Source organism: Sminthopsis crassicaudata, chromosome 2 (assembly GCF_048593235.1).
Source record: "Sminthopsis crassicaudata isolate SCR6 chromosome 2, ASM4859323v1, whole genome shotgun sequence".
NCBI classification, from domain to species: Eukaryota; Metazoa; Chordata; class Mammalia; order Dasyuromorphia; family Dasyuridae; genus Sminthopsis; species Sminthopsis crassicaudata.
In genome coordinates, this window is record NC_133618.1 from 512,813,367 (window position 1) to 512,835,508 (window position 22,142).

Sequence of the window (22,142 nt, forward strand, 5' to 3'; positions counted from 1 at the left end):
CTTCCTCAATCTACTGGATAGATAGCTGAGAAACAAATGAAGAGCAAGATAGAATCTCCTGCACTACCCAATGTGGATTATGTACTGACAATTGGCCCTCGTGTTCACCTTTTTCCCCTGAATATTCTCCATTCACCTCCCTTTTCCATATGTTTAACTTTGGTTCACCAACCCATTAAGTTGTAGGTGAAAGGCAGCCTGGCATCATCATCACCATCATCATCATCACATATAATTATTTAATTTTTTAAGTGCTTTGTAAATATTATCTCACTTTATATTCACAACAACCCTGAGAGGTAGAAGCTATTATTATCCCCATTTTACAGATGAGAAACTGAGGCAGCAGAGAATAAATGATTTGCCCAGGGTCATAGAGCACTGTCCCAGTGAGTATCTGAGAAAACATTTTGTCCACTCCACACACCCATCTAATTGCCAGTAGAATGTAATACAAAGTATTCTCTACTTAAGAGTCAAAAAGCCCTGTGTGTAAATCCTGCCTTTGGTATTTACTAGTTGCATGACTATGGGCCAGTCACTTAAACTCACTAAGCCTCAGTCTCCTCATCTCTGAAATGACAAAGTTAGGCTGGCTGGCCCTTCTACTGCAAATCTATGATTTCATGATTCTTGTTATCAAATTGATCCCATACTGCAGCTGATGTAGAACAGAAACATCAAACACCTGATCCACAGGCCACATTGCACCCATCATTTCTGAGTGCAACAGGAACCAGATTAAAATGTAAAATGGGAAGTTTTTAACAAAAATAAATAAAATAATACTTAACAAAATGAACAAAAATTCAGTAGAAAAAGAGAATGTTCATATGTGGGTATCTAAGTCAATATGAAGTTCTTTGTGGACTATTTAGTGACCACTTTTCTATTTGAATATGATAACATTAATATAGAAGGGCCCTGAGCTGTGAGTCAGAATACCTGGATTCTATTTCCAATTCTTACACTAACCAGCTCAGGGACTTTGGTCAAATAACCAAATTATAGATTTCACCTGACTAGCTCTCCTTTGAGAAGGAGGAGTAAAGAAGTCAGGCTAGAGAAAACTAAAAGAAACTGACAATGGGGAGCTAGGGACAAGAGAACCTTTCTGCCTGAGTGTTGATGCTAGATCTGCTATGCCAACAAATAAGAAAAGAGAGTTTTTGTGCTGGGAGAAAACACAGTGTACTATATACAACACTCACCTTTGGGAAAGGAACCTATCTGGAGGTCCTGCCAAGTAAGTAACTATGACCCTAGGTTCTTTCTAAGATTGAAAATCAGCTTTGTTTCTTCTAGGTACATCTCTTGAATTACTTCTGAGAGACTGATAGATTTCTCCCTGCAACTCTCACATATTCACCTCATCTTACCTTGACTATTTTCTTTTCCTCTCCCTCTGTCTGTCAAACGTTAGAGGTCTAATCCAGTGGGCAGTGAATATGCATCTTCAAATGTACTCGTAAGCAGTGATACATAAAAAAAAGATCCTGGATATAGGAGATAAAAAATCTGAGTTCTAATCCTAATTCTTAAGGTCACTAATTATATGGCCTTAAGCAAGTGACTTCTTATCTATAAAATTAAAAGCTTGTACAATACGATTTTCTCCAATTCTGTTACTTTGGGGGGGGGGCGCTAACAAAATTCCCTGTTATTTAAGCCCATGTCTTCCTTTGGAAGATAATAATAATAATAATATGATGATGATGATGATGATGATAATTTCCTTTGCAAGATAAAAATAAGAGCTCACATTCACATAGGGTTTTCCTCCAGAAACATTGGGAAATGGATGGAATAAATATCAATTCACTATTTTATAGATGAAGAAACTGGAAGCTCAGAGACATTAAGGGATCCAGAGTCCCATAACTAAAGTGATGGAACAAGACCCAAACAGGGGTTTTCTCACTCCAAGAACAGTACTTTTCTACAATGCCAGGCTTGCTCTTATGTGATAACATGTAAACATCATCAGCATTGGCAGTGGAAGCTCCTTTCTATATTATAAAATCTTTGGATTCACCTAAATACTCTCATTAATTTTCCTTTCCAGGCTTCTCCCTTCCAAACCTAACTAAACCTAAGTCTTTTAAGCATGTTTGAAAGCAGAAAAGTGGAAGGAGGGGGAGGGGGGCGTTGAGTGAGCCCAGCTGCCTGGGTACGATTGCCAGGATAGTTACAATACCAAGAAAAGAGAGGTTTTTATATTGGAACCACAGGCAGTGTGCCACTAGTCTTTGGGAAAGGCACCCGCCTGGAGGTCGTGCCAGGTGAGTAATGGTGGCATTATGTTCTTTCCAACAGACCGAGCTGATTTTGTTTCTCCCAATTCATTTTGCTCTGTAATACTTCCTCATCCCTCTTAAACTTATTATTCTCTCTTCCTTTCCCCCTCTCTCCCTGTCATACTTTAGGGGTTCAGCCAAGCGGGCAGAAATCATATAAATATGCTAAAATATCTATACTGAGGGAGTACTTTAAAATGAAAGGGGGAGGAGGAGGAGGCCTGGATTCTAATCCCAATTCTGCCACTAATTACATTGAGTTGGAGGCAAGTGACATTCAATTCCATGTCTATTTACTCATCTGTAAAATAAGAAGTTTGCTTCTTTCTAATTCCATAGGCTCTTTTAGTTAACTCCCTTTCCTTTGGAATATATGAATGAATGAATGAGTGAATGAATGAGAGAGACATTTACCAAGTATTTAGTATATTCAAAGTTATTGTACTAAGTATGAATATACAAATAGAAGCAATAATACTTAATAGAAATAGGGCTTCTTACCAATAGTTCTCTGAAGTAGTTTACCTAAATATCATTATTACCATTTTACATATGAAGAAATTGAAGCTCAGAGAAATTAAATGACTTGACTGGGATCATATAGCTAATAAATGTTAGATTTTGGACTCAAAACTAAAGTTTCTGACTCCAAGACCAGTAAGTATTTTTTTGCTCTTGTATATTCTCTCTCATTTGCTAAATGAGCAGGCACCATCCTCCCTATAATTTACTACCACAAGAAGGAATACTAATAATACAGAGATACTTTCTACATAATAAAATCCCTATATTCCCTTAAATGCTATCATTAACCTTCCTTTCCAGTATTTCCTTTTCCAAGTCTAATTAAACCCAATTCCTTTAAACACACTTAAGAGACAAGATGGCATTATAGAGAGAATGCTGGGCTTAGAATTAGGAAGACACACACACATGCATTACAATGTCATTATGGATTGAGTACAACTTTAAAACTAAATACTTGGTTATTTCCAGGCCATAAAAACAAAAAACAAAAGAATTAGGAAGACAGATTCAGATCCTATCTCTAGCATTTACTATCACTATGACTATGGGTATGTCACATAACCTCTTTAAGCCTCAATTTCCCCATCTATAAAATAGAACAATTAATGATTATAGAACCTACCTCTCAGGATTCTCATAAGGTTCAAATATGATCATGTATCTAATGCTTTTCACAAAATTTAATGTGCTCTACATTAAAGAGGCAGTATGGTATCGTCAATGGAGACAGCTTCAGTTGGGAAGAACTAATCTGACATTGGCCTCTTACAGATATTGACTGTATGACCTTAATCTCCCCATTCCATTCTATCCTCCATTCAGCTGTCAAATTGATCTTCCTAAAGAACAGAGCTGATCATTTCACCCTCATCCTCACCCATTCAATAAACCCCAGTGGCTCCCAATAACTTCCAGGATTAAAAATAAAATTCTCAATTTGCCTTTTAAAGCCCTTTAAAACTTCTTGCTCCCTTCCACATACTCTATGACTCAGTGACACTTGTCTTCTTATGGTTTGTCTTTGAGCACGTTCACTGACTGCCCCCCTTGCCTAGAATGCTCTCCCTCCTTATCTCTATTTCCTGGCTTCCTTCAAGTCCCAACTAAAAAGCCTTTCCCAATCTTCCTTTATGCTAGTGTCATTATGCTAAATTCTGCTTATTATCTTCCATTTCTCACATAAATATAGAGATATTTTCTTGTATATAGTTGTTTTCAAGTTATCTTCCATTGAGACTGTGAGCTCTTTGAGAACAAAGGCTGTTATTTTCCTTTCTTTGCATTCCTAGTTTCTGACATATTTGTTGTTGTTATTCAATTGATTCAGTTATATCCAACTCTCCATGCCCGCATTTTGGAGTTTTCTTGGCAAAGTTATTGGAGTAGTTTGCCATTTCCTTCTCCAGATCATTTTACAGATGAGGTAACTGAGGCAACTATAAGTGACTTGCATGGGGTCACACAACTAATAAGTGTTTGAAACCATATTTGAACTTATGAAGATGAGTCTTCCAGTTCCAAATCTGGTGTTCTATCTAATGTTTCACTTAGCTATCTGTCCAACACATAGTAGGTGGTGAATAAGTGCTTATTGACTTGACGTGACTTAGTGCTCCAAACAAATTTATGACTATAAATTGCAGAGTATTTGGCAACTTATATTGATAAAAGGAATTTTCTTATTTGAAGTTCCATTATCAATGAAGTAGAAGATTAGAATGTGATATATAGTTATAATTATAATAATAATAAATGTCATTTTTATTTCCATTAACCTTTCCACACAAATCTTATTCCCTCTAGCATAGGAAAGCTAGAAAATATGGATAACAATCTTTTCAGACTATATTTGAAAACAAATTAGGTTTCCATTTTCTAATGCTTATTCTTAAAAAGACCTTCCCTAAGGCTTTGTGTCAAGAGGTCAAATCAGATAAGACTAAAAACCTGGGGTTAGGGAAATGAAAATCCATTTACCTGGTTGTTGATGCCAGGAGCAGCTAGATTAATAAGAAAAGAAGTGCTAAGAAGTTAATAAGAAAAAAGAGTGCTTCATATTCAACAAATCCATGGATCTTTGCAAAAGGAACCCAACTGGAGGGCATTCCTAGTAAGTGACTGTGACTCAGTGTTCCTTTTGAGACTAAAAGCTTTCTTTGTTTCTCCTAGGCTTGTCTCTCAAGTTAATTTGGCATTACAGAGAGAATGCATAGATGATTTCATGATCACCAATCTTACCCTGAATGTTATTTGTTTCTCTTTTCTTTTCTGACAAACTTTAGAGGTACTATTCAATTAGCAGCAAATAAATGGATCTTAAATGTACCTGTAATTAAATGGTACTGTATTGTAGAAAGAGATCAGGGAGACAAGAAGTATGAAATGAATTCTTTACCATCTCAATGAGCAGTGACCACTGGGAAATTCTCTAGCAAAATCAAAAAGATTCTACTTTCCACTAGTATAACATTATTGTGGTCTTGAAAGTCACTTCAGTTCTACAGGATGTTTTCCTTATTTTTAAAATACGGAGACTGGTTTAGATAAGTTAAACTGTACCTTCCAGCTCTGACAAAAAATGAGATCAAATAAGATTTTAAGGGCAGAGGTCAGGAGGAAAATGAGAGTTAACCAGGGACAGTCTTCCTTTCGTGATATGAGAAAAGATGGCAGGCTAAAGGAGATGCTAAGAAATCCGGGGGATTTTATAAAAATGTTAGTATCCAGATGATATCAGATGCCAAACAAGATACGAACATATGTGCTTAGATCTCAGAAAGTCCCATAAGTCTGTGGGTCTCCAGTTAGCCCCTTGCCCTGACCTTTTTGAGTTGTGCAACCAAACTAATGGAAGACAAAGATGCAGCAAAAGTGTTTTTATAAGGCTTTCAACAGTGCCTATGCTGCACATAGCTCATTTTTGGAAGAACAACTCAGCTTATTGTGGAACCAAGTATCACACATTTCCATCATTCTAGTATTAGAGACAATACACTAGTCCCTCCATGAAAAAGAGCTTCCCACAGTCCTGAAAGACTGAAATTCCTTGGGGAGATGAAAAACTCTAAAAGAAAAACCCTTCCCTGCAGAGAGAGTTGATTAAATTCTATAGATTGACCTGTTGAATTTAGTTTAAAGAAATGTCATTGTACTTGGCAGGCCTATTCCAGAGTTCAGTGTTGGCAGACAGGCCCTTTACATCCATTTAAATAAAATCCATTTCTGAGTTAGGGTTTCTGGCTGGGGACATCGTACCCAAGATACAATGGAAAGGCAATGCCAGAAGTGATAAGGCTTTCTATCCTGCTTAGGAACAGAAAAGTCAAGAGCTGAATTAAGAAGCAATGAAAAAAGAAAGAAAGGAAAAAATAAAAAAAGGAAAGAGAAAGGATAGATATACAGACACATAGATAGATGGTAGGCAGCTAGATAGCTAAGTACATAGGTAGCTAGCAACAGACAGTGATGTTTTCTCTTTCAGGTGAAAGGAAAAACATCATACTACTATCTCTGTGTTTTGTCACAATCCATATAACTATAGAATGTGAAAACTATAAGAAAAAGTGGGAAACAATCTAATCTACCTTCCTCACTGTGTAAATAAGGAAACTGAAACCCAAAAATGGAAAATGACTTGTCTGAAATCATAATAGAGAGTTAATTGAAGAATTGATTCTAGAACCCAGGTGTCCCAATGTCCAGGCCTGTGCTTTTTTCTGAGCATTACTTGAGGCTGCCTTTATACCAAAGCACCTAGAGTCATACTCAAAGACCCCACAAAAATGGGAGATCAGAGCACTGGCCTCCATAAAGCTGTTCATGATAATTAGTCTCTTTTCAGATTTCAGAAAGAAACAAAAGAGAAGCATCTGCCACGATCAACACTTCAGATCCCTTCTCGCCTAGTCTGTTACCTCTATGAGCCTAGGGGAGTCAGCCTAACAGTTTAGAAGCAGGCACTCAGCTATTAAACTTATCTTTAAAATAGACCAATTTGACTACACAGGCTAATGATTGCTGATGGCTTCAGGAGGCTCCTAAACCACAGGGGAAGTGTTTAGAGACCTGAGGGAAAGGGACGGGATGATATTCATTGTGTTAGACAATCCTTGGCAGGAGATTATCCATTATAGCAACCTAACTGTTGGTTCCTCTGTTGCCCAAGGACCTGTGAATGGTCCACACAAAGTAATTGTACTTTAATGCTAAGTCATTTCCAGAGCACGAAGAATCCAATGAAGTGGGTTTCTCCACTGCTCCATAACTGGTGTAACCCAAGGGAAAATGAAGATTCACCATGAAGCATATTTCTGTGGCCAGGCTCACACTGACAGTATTAGACGGATCCCTATTTCTCTGCAAAGGGAGTTGATTAAACTCTGAAGATAAATCTATTAGATTTATCTTAAGAAAGTGTTACTGAACTTGGCAGGTCTGTCTCAGAACATGGTGTTGCACACAAAACCTTTTCAATTGTAAGGGGAAAAAAAACACATCTCATTCCTAAAATAGGACTTCTGGCCCAGGGCATTATAAACAGGAACATAGAGCCAAAAGAGCTGGGATTCTCTCCATCACTATTAAATACCATGGGGGTTTACATAGCCTATTCCCTAAGCTCAGCAACTTCATTGTAGTTACCTTCTGTACTGCTAGGTTTCTCAGCTGATGCTATGGACTAGGAAGCATGAGGCAGTCATTGAGATTGGTATTCTCTAGTAAATAGTAAATAGGGTTCTTTCAGCACTTTCATCTTTATTAGCTGAATCTGGTGATACTCTCTTAAGGAACAGGAGAAAATGCATTGCAAAGGAGAAAGGAAAGAAAAAGAAGAGATAGTTAATTGCTATGTGAATATCTCGGACTGGCAAATTGTAGCTGAGAAAAAAAGTAAATATTTGACTTTTTTGTTTAATTTATTTCCACTTGGAAATAAGAATTACTTGTATCAAACATTTAAGTGTGTTCCTTCAGAGGACTGGAGAGAGAGGAAAATGATGAAGGATTCAAGCCCTGCCCAATGGAGCTGATCCATATTACCCAGAGGCACCATCTTCTCCACTTGGTTTTCCACTAGTGGAGACATACTTTCTGAAAGAATGGAATATGAGGTAACAAATGTGAAACTGAAAGAGTGTGAAGTCTGTGCTTCTAATCAAATCTCTCGCCCCAGAGAGATTTGCACAACATATCACCCCTCATTTAACCACCAACCTCCCCTGCCAGACACCAATTTTTCAGTAATGGAACAAAGTGTGATCTGAGTGCCCTTTGAAGTTCAATTTCCCATATTCACTGAAACCTCATGAGATTTGCATCCAACTCTAGATGTCATGGAAATTTGTTTAATGCTTTCTAGAAAGAGGAATTTTCTCTATAAGGCAAAAATACCACATAGGCAAGGAAAGCAATGGAAAATACTTCACTTGGCCCAGTGAATGATAAAACAGATTCAAACCCATAGTAAGACTCTGAGTGATTTGGAGCAGAGGATGAGATTTGCAAGGAAAGGAGGGAGAGATAATTTGTTTCTAATAGAAAAGCCATCTCTATGACCCAAGAAAGAATCCTGCTCATCAGAGTAAAAAAAAAAAAAAAAAAAAAAAGGACAAATTTCTAAATCATTCCATCCCTGTCTTTTCAATCATTAAAAAATTTTCTTTTTTGTCTGCCTTCTAGCTATATTATCTCTTCTCTGGTATCCATCCCACTAAACTTGCAGATAAATTTCCTATCTTTAGAGCCACTATAAGGCAAAATGTCACCCTCATCTTGTTCTATTTCTCAGCCTTGCCTTTGTGATCATCTCAATGTAAATTCAATGTTCAACATCTCTAATGATCTCTGACACTTAAAGTAGTGATAGTTTGAAAAGTGAAAGAGCATTCACACAACCAGCCTGTGGCCTCAGTTAAAGGTAACTTTGTAGTTCCCTAACTTATCTGATTTCTTGACTGAGGCTCCAGGTTAGCTGGAGAAGTGGCGCAGATGTTCTTGCCCAGGGTCTTAAATCAGCAGTGGGCTAGTTACGTGCATGGCTGTATAGCAGAGTGCTCCTGGCACACCCGAGCGATGTATTTTGGAAATGGTACAGAGCTGTCAGTAGAGCCTGGTGAGTTACAGTTTTTGTCTGTTTCTTAGGTTAATTTCATCTCTCTCAATGGTTTTCTTTTACTTTGGTGGTCAAATTCCTTAGGGAAATGTTACAAGAGATGGCAAGCTGCAGATTTAAAACAGTATTGAGCAAGAGATACTCTGTTAGGAGCTTAAAGAACAATCCTTTTGTTTTAGAACTCTTCAGAGCAGCCAGAAAACATACACAAAAGGAAGAGGAAGAAGTATGATACTGTTGCCCTAAAGTCAGGACAAAACACACACACACACACACAAACACACACTCCCTAGTTACAGTTCTCCAGGGATTTGCCTCACATGTCCACATCCCTTTAGCCATGCTGATCTAGCCTAAAAATATATTGTGCTTTAGAAATCCTTGCAGAAATATTGTTTGAGAAATGTGGTGCATCATATGGAATATATTTGGCATTTGAAATTGAAGCTACATCCTAAACTTCTTGGTAACTTTGAAATCTTCAGGCACAGTGCTACATAAAACACCCTGTGTATATTCACTACTATCAGAAATGCAGCAGAGATGTTGATATCTAAGCTTCCAGGCAAATAAGGAAAGTTCAAGGTGAAGCATATGCTTATTTGAGTGTTCTGTCTGACAGTTTAATCTTAACTCTGAATTGATTGCCATGAAAATGGGAAAGACCAAAAGTAGGATTCTAAGTTCAAAACAAATTGCATTTTTAAACTAGCAAATGTAATTCTATTTGAGGAAAGGGAAGGTATAGATCAGAAAATTCAAAAGAAATAAATTCAGAGCACATTTCAATTCAATTTCATTCAATTTAACAAACATTATTATGCGCCAACTATATGCAGGGCACTGTTAAGAACCAGTAATGTTATCAGTGAAAAACAACACAATTCCCTACTTTTACAGAGTTTGTCATTTTAAAAAAAGTAAAAAAGATACAAAAATAAGTGCAATACATTTATATACAGTAGTTTATAGAAGAGCCCAAAAATGACATATGCAACTTCAAATTTCAATTTTTTGAGCATTGGACATGAAGTCAAATAAGATGTGTATTTGAATACAATTACAGTAATTATTAGCTATGTAATCCTAGCCAAATCACTGAACCTCAGTTTTTTTCCAGCTATAAAATGAGGGTAAATAATATTTGCACTACTTTCCTTATAAGATTAAAAAGAAAATGTTTTGTAAATTTTAGAACACTAAGAAATGTCACCTATTATTATTGAAGCCAAATGTAGCATCTTAACCAAAGGTTTTTAACCTGAGATTCATGAACTTGTTTCTTTCTTTTTTTTTTTCCCCTGAGGCTGGGATTAAGTTACTTGCTAGGAAGTGTTAAGTGTCTGAGACCAGAGCGTCCTCCTGAATTCAAGGCTGGTGCCCCATCCACTGCACCACCTAGCTGCCCCCGAACTTGTTTCTTTAATGTAGTTTGATGACTGTATTTAAATGTCATTGATTTCCTTGGTAATCCTATGCATTTTATTTTATGCATTTAAAACCATTATTCTTAGACTAATCAATAAGCTTCCACAAACTGCCAAAAGGGTCCCTTTCTGAACCATGTTTAACCATATTTAAGGTTTTTGTTTTATTTTAATCCAATTTGTTTTTAACTTTTAACTTTTCAATTGAATATTTGTTAATTGAAAATTATTCTTTAGTCTCAATAATTTACTCATTTATTATTCATCATTGATTAAGCCTGTCATTAATTAAAACAGAGATCATTACAAAATATTCTAGAAAATCATCATATTATGGTCAAATTCAACATGTTGACAGTATTCAAAAGTAGACTATCATTCCCTAAGTTTTTAGTAGCCTTTTCTCATATATATTAGGGCTATACAAAAGAGCAATTCCATTTTTTTTTGCTTGACCCCCAAAAGGTAGAATTCAAAGCAATGGGTAGAAACTGCAGACAGCCAGATTTAAACCTTCCATAAGAAAAATTATCCCAACCATTAGCTCTATCCAAAGGTGAGATAGACTGTGTTGGGAGGTGATGAATTCCCTATTACTTGAGGTCTTCAAGCAAAAGCTGGGTTTGATGTCAAGAGGATTCTTCTTCAGGTATAAGACAAACTAAATGGTCTTTCCAACTCTGATTCTGTGACTTTTCTCCTGAGCTAGAATCAAGAATCTCAGGTCAGAATCCCATAGCTCAAGTTAATGGAATGTTTGACTTCCTAGAACTATAGAATGTTCAAGCTTATATGTTCCAACTACTTCATTTTTATAGATTAGGGAAATGAAAAGGACATTTTCTGAGCTTACAATGAAGTTAGTAGCAGAAACCACATCAAAACCCGGACCACCTTATGTCCAATTAGATATTCTTTCCTTGGGCCCAAGGAGGTCTCTGCTTGGTAGCTCCAGACCAAATAAACCCAGGCACAGTCTCACCAAGCTTATTTATACATCACAGAAAACCTGAGTTCTTTCAGTTCTCTAGCAACTTTTGACCAAAACAGATATAGGAACCTGCATTTTTATAGCTGTTTAGACCTACATCTATGGTGGTAAATGATTTTTTTCTTTATTAATTCAATCACCTTTCCCACCTCATAAGATCCTTGCTCTAGATCTGAAAGAGACTCCAGAAGCCACATCTCCCTCATTTGAGTATCTAATTTCCCTAGTTGGGATGTTTTACTTCTCTGGTATGGATATGACTGTAGTTAAGGTAGATTATTAAGGACAAATCAAGATTTTGGCTGCTAGAATTAATGGAAAAATTATTACAGATAAGGAAATTGAGTTTCCATAAAAACCAACATAAATATATTTCAGTCCAAGATCAAACTTGGGGGACCAAACTGAAGTATCTCTGCTGAGAAGAGTAGTGAGAAGGAGAAAATATGAAAGGGAAGGAAGAAGCGGGTGAGTGAGGAAGGAAAACAAAAAGCCATTTGTCATGTGCGGTTTCCAGCCGTTAATACTGGGGTTGTCAGTTAGTTTCAGCTAAAGCAGGGAAAGGTGAGGGATTTTTCATGTAGTACCAGGGTGTTTGAAAGCAGGTGCTAGGAGACTACAAAAAGAGGAGTATTTGCCCTCTAATGATGAGGAGCTGATAATATCAATTTAGGTTTGTGGGAACCTTCCTCCTGTGTTCAGTAAAAATAACAGAATCATATTTTTACACTAAAATTTTCAGTGGAAAAATTGTATGACCTGCTGACAGAGGAGGTTAGGAGCCCATGATCAAGACCAAAATTCAAGGTCCATCCACTACAAACTATTTCTCTGACTCAAGGAATACTCTGGACAGCTGGTTCTTTTTTTTTTTTTTTTAAGGCTGGGGTTAAGTGACTTGCCCAGGGTCACACAGCTAGGAAGTGTTAAGTGTCTGAGTGTTAAGTGTTCAGATTTGAACTCGGATCCTCCTGAATTCAAGGCTGGTGCTCTATCCACTGCGCCACCTGGCTGCCCCCTGACAGCTGGTTCTTAAAAGAAATTCTATACTTGGCATTTAAAGGCATTTAAAATGCTGCTCCCTATATTGACTCTTTTCTGATAGCCATTTCATTGAACTGGCAGATAAAGTTACTATCTTGAGAACTACTAAAGAGCAAAATGTTACTGCATTTCTCAGTCCTGCTTTTGTGATCCTTTCAATGCAAATTCCATGTTCAGCATCCTTACTGACTCCCATCACTTGAAGTGATGGTAGCTTCAAAGATAAAAGAAAATTCACACAACCAGCCCTTAATCTCAATGAAGGGGACTTCGTAGTTACTTGACTGAAACTTTGAACTAACGAGAGAATAGGCACAAATATTCTTGTCCAGGGCCCTAATTCAGCCATGGACTAATTTTCTTTCTCTACCCACTCAGAAATGGCTCTGAGCCATTCTGACCATAATTTTCAGTCAAACTTATCAGCCATAGTCCAGGCTTAAAATGGCACCATCAGCAGAGGGTTTTTATCCGTATTATCCAATATCCTATAGTTAATTAGCTGCTGCCATAGAGAGAACAACTAAGACTCAGAAGATAATTAGGTATGGTACTGCCAAAGTCAGGATGATGGATGACTCCTATATCCTGTATTCTGTAGCAATAAGAATGACAATGCTGAATCAGAATATTGTGAGTAACATAATCATCCCCTCATTAGCCACATAAACATGACATTGGTAATGATAATAGCTAACATTTATATAATGCATCTCTTTTTGCTTCCCCTGCCCATCCTCTCAAGTGTTCAGGAATCAGCAAACAGATAGCAGAGTTTTAAAAAAAAAAAAAAAAAAAAGATAATTGGTAGAAAGTTGATCTTTTTAGCCATTTCTATCATCATGCCTTGGTCAGTCACCTCACAGAGACGTTGATTATATTTTTCAGAACTCCAAGAACCTTCTATGCCCTCAGTCTTTGTCATGAAAAATGGGACCAATGTTGCATGTCTGGTGAAGGACTTCTACCCCAAGACTGTAGATATACATCTCGATCCAGATGACAATACAAAAGAAGGAGTGGTCACCACTGCCAATGGGAAGTTCAGCGCTGTCAAGCTTGGCCAATATAAGAAAAATTTGGAACAAATTAACTGTATTGTTCGGCATAACAATAAGACCACGGTGGCTTCTTACAAAAGGCCCTTTGAGGAGAGTTCAGGTATGATCTCAGGAAAACCAGGAATGGGAGAAGAATAAGGGAAGTTATGGGAGGGAATACTAAACATCTCCATCCTCAAAATGGTGCCATGTTGGAAATGGATAGCCAGACAAGAGTTCTAGGTTCAACATTTTGTAACTGAGTAAGTAACAGGAGGGAAAGCTCAAGTACATGACCCCCAAAAACTCACATCACATACATTTCCATATCAGTAATTGGAACATTGGAAGGAAATCTTTATAAGATGTGGGGGAAAAACAAAACAAAACAAAAAAAAAAAAAAAAAAAAAACAGTAGACATGAAAACTCTAGGTTTGAGCCGCAGTTCTAACACTTATTTTGTTGCTATGACCATAAATATTACAATTAGCTGTGATCTTCTCATCTGTAAAAATGGTGGAAATAGTGAGTGCTTTGTGAGGAGAATGCTTTGGAAACTATAAAGTGTTTTCTAAAGGCAAATTATTATTCTCATTTTCTCTATGAACTTCTACTAGTCAATCAGCCCTTTCCACATTTTTTCCTCTTTGTTGTTACTAGATTAATGATCTGTGGACACTGTATAATCTAGACTAGTGCTGACCCCCAACAGGAAGCAATCCAAACTGTCCTAGCTATCAGAAACTCATCAGAAATTCCTTCAGAAGTTAAGCGTTTATGGAGTCAACCAAATAACTTGAGATATTGAAATCAGGATGTAAAAGAAAGCATTGGTCCAGAAGTCAGAATAACTAATAACACAGTTTTAGATTTATAAAGCATTTTCTTCTCAACATTGGGAAATAGATATAAAATTATTAGGCACAGAGTGGTAAAATGACATGCTAGGACTTCCAACTCCAAATCCAACACTATTATCATTACACCATAATAAATCTTTTATGTGACTGTGGACAAACAAGTCACTTCATTGTAATTCATCACAGCAAGTATTTATTAACACATTTTATGCAAGACAATAAATGTACAAGTTAAAAAATGACAATCCCTCACATCAAGGAACTTAGAGTCTACTTTGTAGTTATGATATGACCATTAATGAATAAAATTCAAGGTAGAATGTCATAAGGTCCAAGAGAACTGCAAAGTATTCTGGAAATTTTGAGAAATGAGATCACTTAATGATAAATGTTGGAGGGGATGTGGGAAAACTGGGACACTAAACAAGTTGATGGAGTTATGAGCTGATTCAGTCATTTTAGAGAGCAATTTGGTACTATGCCCAAAGAACTATAAAACTGCATACCCTTTGATCCAGCAGTGTCATCACTGGGTCTATATCCCAAGGAGATTATAAAAAAGGGAAAAGGACTCACCTGTGCAAAATGTTTGTAGCAGTTCTTTTTATAGTGGCAAACAATTGGAAATTGAATGGATGCCCATCAGTTGGGGAATGTCTAAATAAGTTATAGTACATAAATGTAATGGAATATAAGAAATATAAATGTCTATAAGAAATTATAAGCAGGCTGATTTCAAAAAATCCTGGAATGATATACTGAACTGATGCTGAGTGAAATGAGCAGACTCAAGAGAACATTGTACACATTAATAGCAAGGCAATTCCAATAGGTTTGGGATGAGAAATGCCATCCATATCTATAGACAGAAGTATGGATACTGAATGCAAATTGAAGCATACTGTTTTCAACTTTTTTGTTTGCTTTTTCTTTCTCATGTTTTTCCCCTTTTGTTCTGATTTTTCTTTCACAACATGAGTGATATGGAAGTATATTTTTAGAAAAAAAAAAGAGAGAGAAATAAGATCAATTTAAGATAGAGAGATATGGAAGCTTCAGGAAATAACACCTGAATTGGGGGCAGCTAGGTGGCACAGTGGATAGAGCACCAGCCCCGAGTTCAAATCTGGTCTCAGACACTTAACACTTCCTAGCTGTGTGACCCTGGGCAAGTCACTTAACCCCAGCCTCAAAAAAAACAAAAACAAAAACAAAAAAAATAACACCTGAATTATGCCTTGAAAAAAAAAAGAGAGGTATTGCAAAAGAGCAAAGATGAGAAGACAGTACATTCCTTCATACACATATAAGAAAAAGGAAATATCAGAATGATACTGCAAAACAACTAATAATCTATTTTGGCTGGAATGTAGAGTACATGGATGGGATCAACATTAAATAAGTTTGAATATCGAGGTTGGAACTCAAAAGCATAGAATGCCAGGCTGTAGAACTTAAATTTTTCCTATTAGCAATAGGAAGCCAATGATGACTCAGTCAGACCTTTGTATTAGAAAGATAAAACTGGAAATTTTGGGAAAGATAAATTGGAGGAGAGAGATACAGGAGTAAAGAGTTCATAGGCTGCAATGAATCAGGCAAAATGAAACTGATCCAAGATGGTGGCAATGAGTTAAGAAGAAGGGATATATATAAAAGACATTGTAAACATAGTTAATCTATGTCTGGACTGGCACCTAATTTAAGTTGGTAGATGGGAAAGAAAGGGAAAAGTCAAAGAATGAATAAGTTAAGTTTTTGAGTTTAAATTTCTGAACAGATGATTGTACTCTATAGAGAAAGACACAGGTTGAGAGGAAGGACAGGTTTATGAAGGAAAAAGAGCAAATTTAGTTTGTGATTTGTTAAATTTAAAATGCTTATAACAACATCCTATTCATCAAACAGTTGGTAAAAATGGCACTGGTGCTTATCTGCATAAAAATAATAAGTAAAGCCATGAGAATGGAAGACAGATCCTTGCAGGGGACGTAGACTTAAAGGTTAGTAAGACTAGGACACAGCAAATGAGACTGAAAAAAAAAACAGTCAGAAAAGTAAAAGAAACAGAAGTATAACAGGAGTCAAAATGGGTAGGATTTCCAGGAGGAAGAAGAATTCAAAGTAGTCAATGCTACAGTAGAATGATGAAAACGGGGGGGAAAGGATGTTGGTGTTTCACAACTAAAAAGCCAGTGAAGAACTTTGAAAAAGTAGCTTCCAACCTTTCTGTGAATTTGGAAGCCACATTATACATGGTTCTTCATATACTGACTGGTCCTCCTATATGGAATACATTTCCTCCAAAGCCATCTCTTCTCAGAATTCCTGGATTTCTTTATGACTCAACTCAACGCCATCTTCAACATAAGGTTTTGTCTGTTCCTCCTAGCAAGCCCCTCCAAGATTACCTTCTATCTACTCTCTATGTGTCTTATATGTAGCTAGTTCCCTGTGTATTGTACCTCGTTGTAAGTTAGGTTTTTTCATTCCTTGCCAGCCTCAGTGTTTAGCACAGTGACTGGCTCATAGTATGAGATGTCATAAGCAAAACTCTTTGCAAACCTTAATGTGCTCTATAAATGTCACTAGTTATTAGTGATTGTGATAATGATGCGGTTGTCAAGCAATTAATAAAGGCTTTGTTGCTGAGTTGTTTCCATCATGTCTGACTCTTTGGGGTCTGATAAATTGACTTTATTTGGGGTTTTCTTGGCAAAGATAGTGGAGTTGTTTGCCATTTCCTAATCCAGCTCATTTTACATATGAGGAAACTGAGATAAACAGAATTAAGTGACTTGCCTAAGATCATACAGCTGAGGCTGGTTTTGAATTCAGGTCTTCCTGACTCCAAAATCAGTACTCCATCCATTCCCTCTGCCATCTAGCACTAAATGCTTATCAACTAATTAATGAAAAGTAATCAAGTGAAGACAATAATATAAACTACTTCTTCTAGAACTTTAGGGATGCAGGTGAGAAATAGGAAGGTACTATGGTTAGGGGAAACTAGAACTGAGAGTTTTATAGTTTCTCTGGCCAGCAGAGAAGGAACAACTGAAGATGGATGAGAGAATGATTAATAGAGCAAGCTCCCAAAGGAGATAGGATGTTCCAAGATACTCAGTCTTATTAGACCTTGTCTGTAAATTAAGGGGTTGGATTAGGTGTTGCCTTTGAGCTTTATAATTCTATGATTTCCTTGACTAGAAGTAGAATATAGATCCTCTGATTTTTTATTTCATTCTTTCCAGGCCTAAAGAAAAACAGTGATCAGGAATTACCTTCTCCAAAGTGCCACAAACCCACAGGTAAGTTTAAGTAAAGAGAGTAAAAAGTGGGGCAAGAGAAATTTAAAACCAAAATCTGTAGTTCCCAAAGAGAGTGAGAAGAGGACTAAAAACAGCCAAAATTAGAGATCAACAAAGAAACTTTACCTAAGAAATATGGGGGATTGATTGCTATAGTCTCCCTAAAAAAATATGGGAGACGATAGCAACTAATCCCCTACACTTGGTAATAACTTCCCAAAATCACTCTGGGTGTGTATGTGTGTGTATATAATTATTATTACTAGTATTTATAGTGCTTTACAAATATCATCTCATCTGATCCTCATAGCAAGGATGTAGGAGGTAGGTGCCCATTTTACAGATGAGGAAACTGAGACAAAGGTTAAGTGACTTAGCCAGTGTCATACATTTAATAAGGATCTGAAACCATATTTGCATGCAGAGCTGAAACCATATGCCTCAAGATAAATAGATAGGCAGGCAGCTAGACCCTTTCTGTATGTGTGTAATTTTCCAATACAGAATATAAGCTCCTAGCAAACATGATCTGCTTAATTTTCTTTATATCCCCAGCACATAATAGGCACTCAATAAAGGCTTGTCAAATGAATACTTGTAAAAAAAAAAAAAAAAAAAAGGTAACAGTGAAAAGAATGCTGATTTTAGTGTCAGATGACCTGGATTCAAATCCTGTCTCATCCTGTTGTTTTCTTTATGACTGAACACCTCACTTGACCTTTCTGTGCCTCAGTTTCCTCATCTGTAAAATTAGGGGATTGAACTAAACCAAACTGAAGTTCCTCCTGAATCTCCAGCTTCTGGCATCCTTTGCAGACCTCCTTGCATTGTCTGTATGAATTCTAGAGAAACTCTTGATTGGAGTTACCACAACAGAGACTTGGATTTCAAGAATAAGTGTGATTATAGGAAGGGAACAAAAGAGTGATTTAGGGCAGAGGAAAGTTGAAGTCACTGTAGAGTGCCTTTCTGTAAGCAGGAATCTCATCACCACCAATGCTACTTCCCTTAATTTTCCTCTTTATAGTGCAAATTGAGAAACTGAACTTGCTGTCCATCACTCTGCTGGGGCTCCGTGTGCTGCTCGCCAAGAGCATTGCTGTCAACTTATTCTTGACTATCAAGTGTTTTTTACTGTCAGGTAAGAAGAGAACTCAGCCACACTCATTACCTTCTTTCCACCCAAATTGAGAGACCCTCATGAAAGAAGCAACATAAGAGTCAGCTAGTTTAATTGCTTACTTCATGTAACACTTGCTAGGACCACTGGACTATTGACTAGTGTATATGTTTAACTTCTACTTCTTTGCCTCCAAAGCTCCCAAATTCCTTGCTCCCTTGCCTTCCTAGGTCCTATCTCCAGGCCCTCCAAACTTCTGACATGGGAGGCTGTGCTAAACCAATATTTTAAAAATTTCCATCTACACTAAGGGGCTTCCAAAGAACAACTTATTGACACACCATTCTCCTTTACTTGCAGGCTCATCTACCCCAATGGGATCAGAGAAATCAAGGCCTCACTGAGATGTTTTCCCTTGGCTTCCTCTTGCTGTGATGTAAATGGCTCTCTAGATGTCTATTTTGACCAGAAGGTTTTTTTCCTTAACTGCTTTTGCTTTGGAAAAATTAGACCCAAATCTTTTCAAAACCAGGTGGAAAGATAGCCCTGGAGGACGTGGCTGATCATTCCAATTCTTTGTACGAGTATGTCTCTGTAACTTTGAAAAGGAAAATGAAATTGTCTTATCACTTTGACTGTCAGACTTAAACATCAGAAAAAAAGTATTTCCTCTCCCTTCTGATTTCTGCTACCTCCAGAATTTGAACCAAGGGAAGAGAGAAGATTCAGTTTTGTCCCAAAGCCCACATTTGTTCATCTTCTCTGTGCTCATGATAGGAGCCACGAAAGAAGTAATGTCAGAAGCCTTCTTTTTTCTAGAACCCTGGAACTAGAAAAGACCTCAGAGATCATTTCAACCAACCTCTGCTTGTAGCATGAATTCAATATCCCTAAGAAATAACTGTTTAGCCTCTACTACTCATCTAGTGATGAGGAGCTCATTACTTCACCTGGTAGCTCATTAAAGGCAGCATGGAATAGTGGAAGGGAAACAAGAGTATTAAGGCACAGGAAGAACTGGATTGGAATTCTGACTCAGATACTTAACTAGCTATGTGACCCTGGACAAAAGTCACATTTAATTTATTTAATCTTAAATTTCTTCAGTAAAATTATGGAGCTGTACTCAGTAATCCCCAAGGGCCCTTCCTTTTTTCTATAATTATTACTTAACTTTTATATACCCCTAATCATTAAGAAGTGTTTATAATAAATTAAAATCTGCCTCACTTAACACTTCACCCACTGCTCCCCACAGCTCTTTCTAAAGGGGCTGAAAATTTAATCTCATCTCTTTTCAATATAACAGCCCTTCAAACAGTTTAATATACTTATAGTTCCCCTTGCCTTCAAGTTTCTTCTCTATGATAAATACCCTCAATTCCTTCAACTAATTTTTGTATGGTCTACTTTATAGTCTACTTGTATTTTGCAGCTTTCCTTATTTTCTCTGAGTTTAATATAGTGCTTGGGAAAAAGTTTATATTTAATAAATGCTGGTTGACTTGACTTGTTGATTCTCATTTTACTGGTCACCTTCTTCTGGGAATGTTCCACTTTGTCTATATCCCTCAAGGGCAGAATTTCATATAATATAATGAAATCTCCCATTCTGAATACTGTATGTCCATTAGTGCAGCTCAAATTGATGTTACCTAGTTTGAGTGTCATGTCACTCTGGTGAATAATATTGGGTCTACAACTCACCAAAATTCTTCTTTTTCTCCTAAGACCTTTCAATTTACTTCGCTCTTCTCAGACAAAATGACATCAAGCCTCCTCCTTGCCACCCTCTGAACATATAACAGATTCAAAAAAAAAAAAAAAAAAGCTTAGGCAGACATTTATTTTAGTGTTTCCAAAGAGAGACATGCATGAAGGAGAGAGGACCATGTCTTACTTTCCAGAGGTTAGTTAACTCAGAGTAGAAATGAAGGTCACCGACATTCGGTCCTGAATTTCCCTCATTAGAAGCAAGTTCACCTACATTCTCCCTGACAACCTCTTGCTCGGATGACAGTTACTCAGGCTAGATCCTCATCCAACAAGGACTCTAAGCACAGAGATGATATGGGAGAAAATGGGTCCTGATTCTTTTGCTTAAGGTATCAATTCACCTTCTGCCTTTTCTCAAAGATGCACCATATACTAAATGGTGTTGTGTTTCCTGCCTCCTGGGGCTCTAGTCATTTACAGTCAAATGACTGGGTGGGCCCTGAAACTTCAGCTCGCCACCAGTCAGGCTGGATTGGGCTGAGTAGCCCAAGGTCACACCACAGCTTCCTGAGACCCAGCCACCAGGTTTCCTTCTGGTAGCAGCAATAGCAAGATCACTCCATGTGACTCACAAGTTGCTGTTTCCCCTGCCTCAGCAAGTTTGCAGATCTTTCCGGGCTTAACCACTCTGACATCAGAGTCTCAGAGATTGGGGGTCATGGTAAAGGCTAGTGGGAAAGAAAAATTATCTGGTTATCAGAGGAAGGTAGCCATATAAGGTCATTTTCACACTGAGCCTCTAGACTCCAGATCAGGACTAAACAGCCAAAACAAATTAATCAGGGGAATTCAAAACTGTCTAGAACAGTGGTTCTTAACTGAGAATCCACAAAGGATTAGGGATAAATTTTAGGAGGTCTGGGAATGTGAATAAGGAAAAACCTTATTTCATTAATCTTTTTATTTTTTGGAAGGGGTATTTTGTTTTATTTTATGGATTAAAATCATTATTCTGAGAAGGGCCCCATAGGTTTTATCAGACTGATAGAGGAGTGCTTAGTATAAATAAGAAAAGTTAAAATCTAAGTCTCTAATACAAATCATTCTGCCCCAAACAACTCAGTTATCCAACTAGTGGCCTGCAATTAGGATGACTCCTTTTCCTGAATTCAAATCCAACTTCAGATACTTCCTAGCCCCGAGTAAGTCATTTAGCCCTGTTTGGCTCCATTCCTCATCTGTAAAATGAGCTGGAGAAGGAAATGGCAAACTGTTCCAATATCTTTACCAAGAAAATTCCAAATGGGTTCATAAAAAAATCAGAAGTAACTGAAAATAATTGAACCCATAATTATTGTAGTAGCAGCAAGAGCAGCAAGAACCAACATTTAGATAGCATCCAAATTTTGATAAATACTTTACCCATCTTATTTCATTTAAACAACTACATGAGGCAGACCCTGTAAGTGTTGTTATCCCCACTTTACAGATAAGGACACCTTTCCCAATATTGCTAGGAAGATAGGAAGATAGCTAGATAGAGTACATAATATCATCTTTTTATTTGGTTGGGATGAGGGAAAAGGGACACGGTGATGTGAAAAAAGGCTCTCTAACTTGCATGAAGTTATAGTAAGGCAAGGATATGAAAATCCAAATATCAAAAGTCTCAACCTTGAGTTCTTTCCACTAGAA

The 22,142-nt window shown here is 37.2% G+C and overlaps 1 protein-coding gene and 1 gene segment (V, D, J or C); both read left to right on the top strand.

Annotated features, from left to right (window-relative positions):
* LOC141557871 (T cell receptor alpha chain MC.7.G5-like) overlaps window positions 1–22,142 on the top strand; it is a 563,004-nt gene that overhangs the window by 425,600 nt on the left and 115,262 nt on the right. The gene's annotated exons all lie outside the window — the stretch shown is intronic.
* Window positions 1,094–20,240, top strand: LOC141557872 (T cell receptor delta constant-like). The segment is given in 5 exon segments: window positions 1,094–1,246; window positions 13,288–13,560; window positions 17,555–17,611; window positions 18,639–18,752; window positions 19,092–20,240. Coding segments are annotated over 5 exon segments (606 nt in total).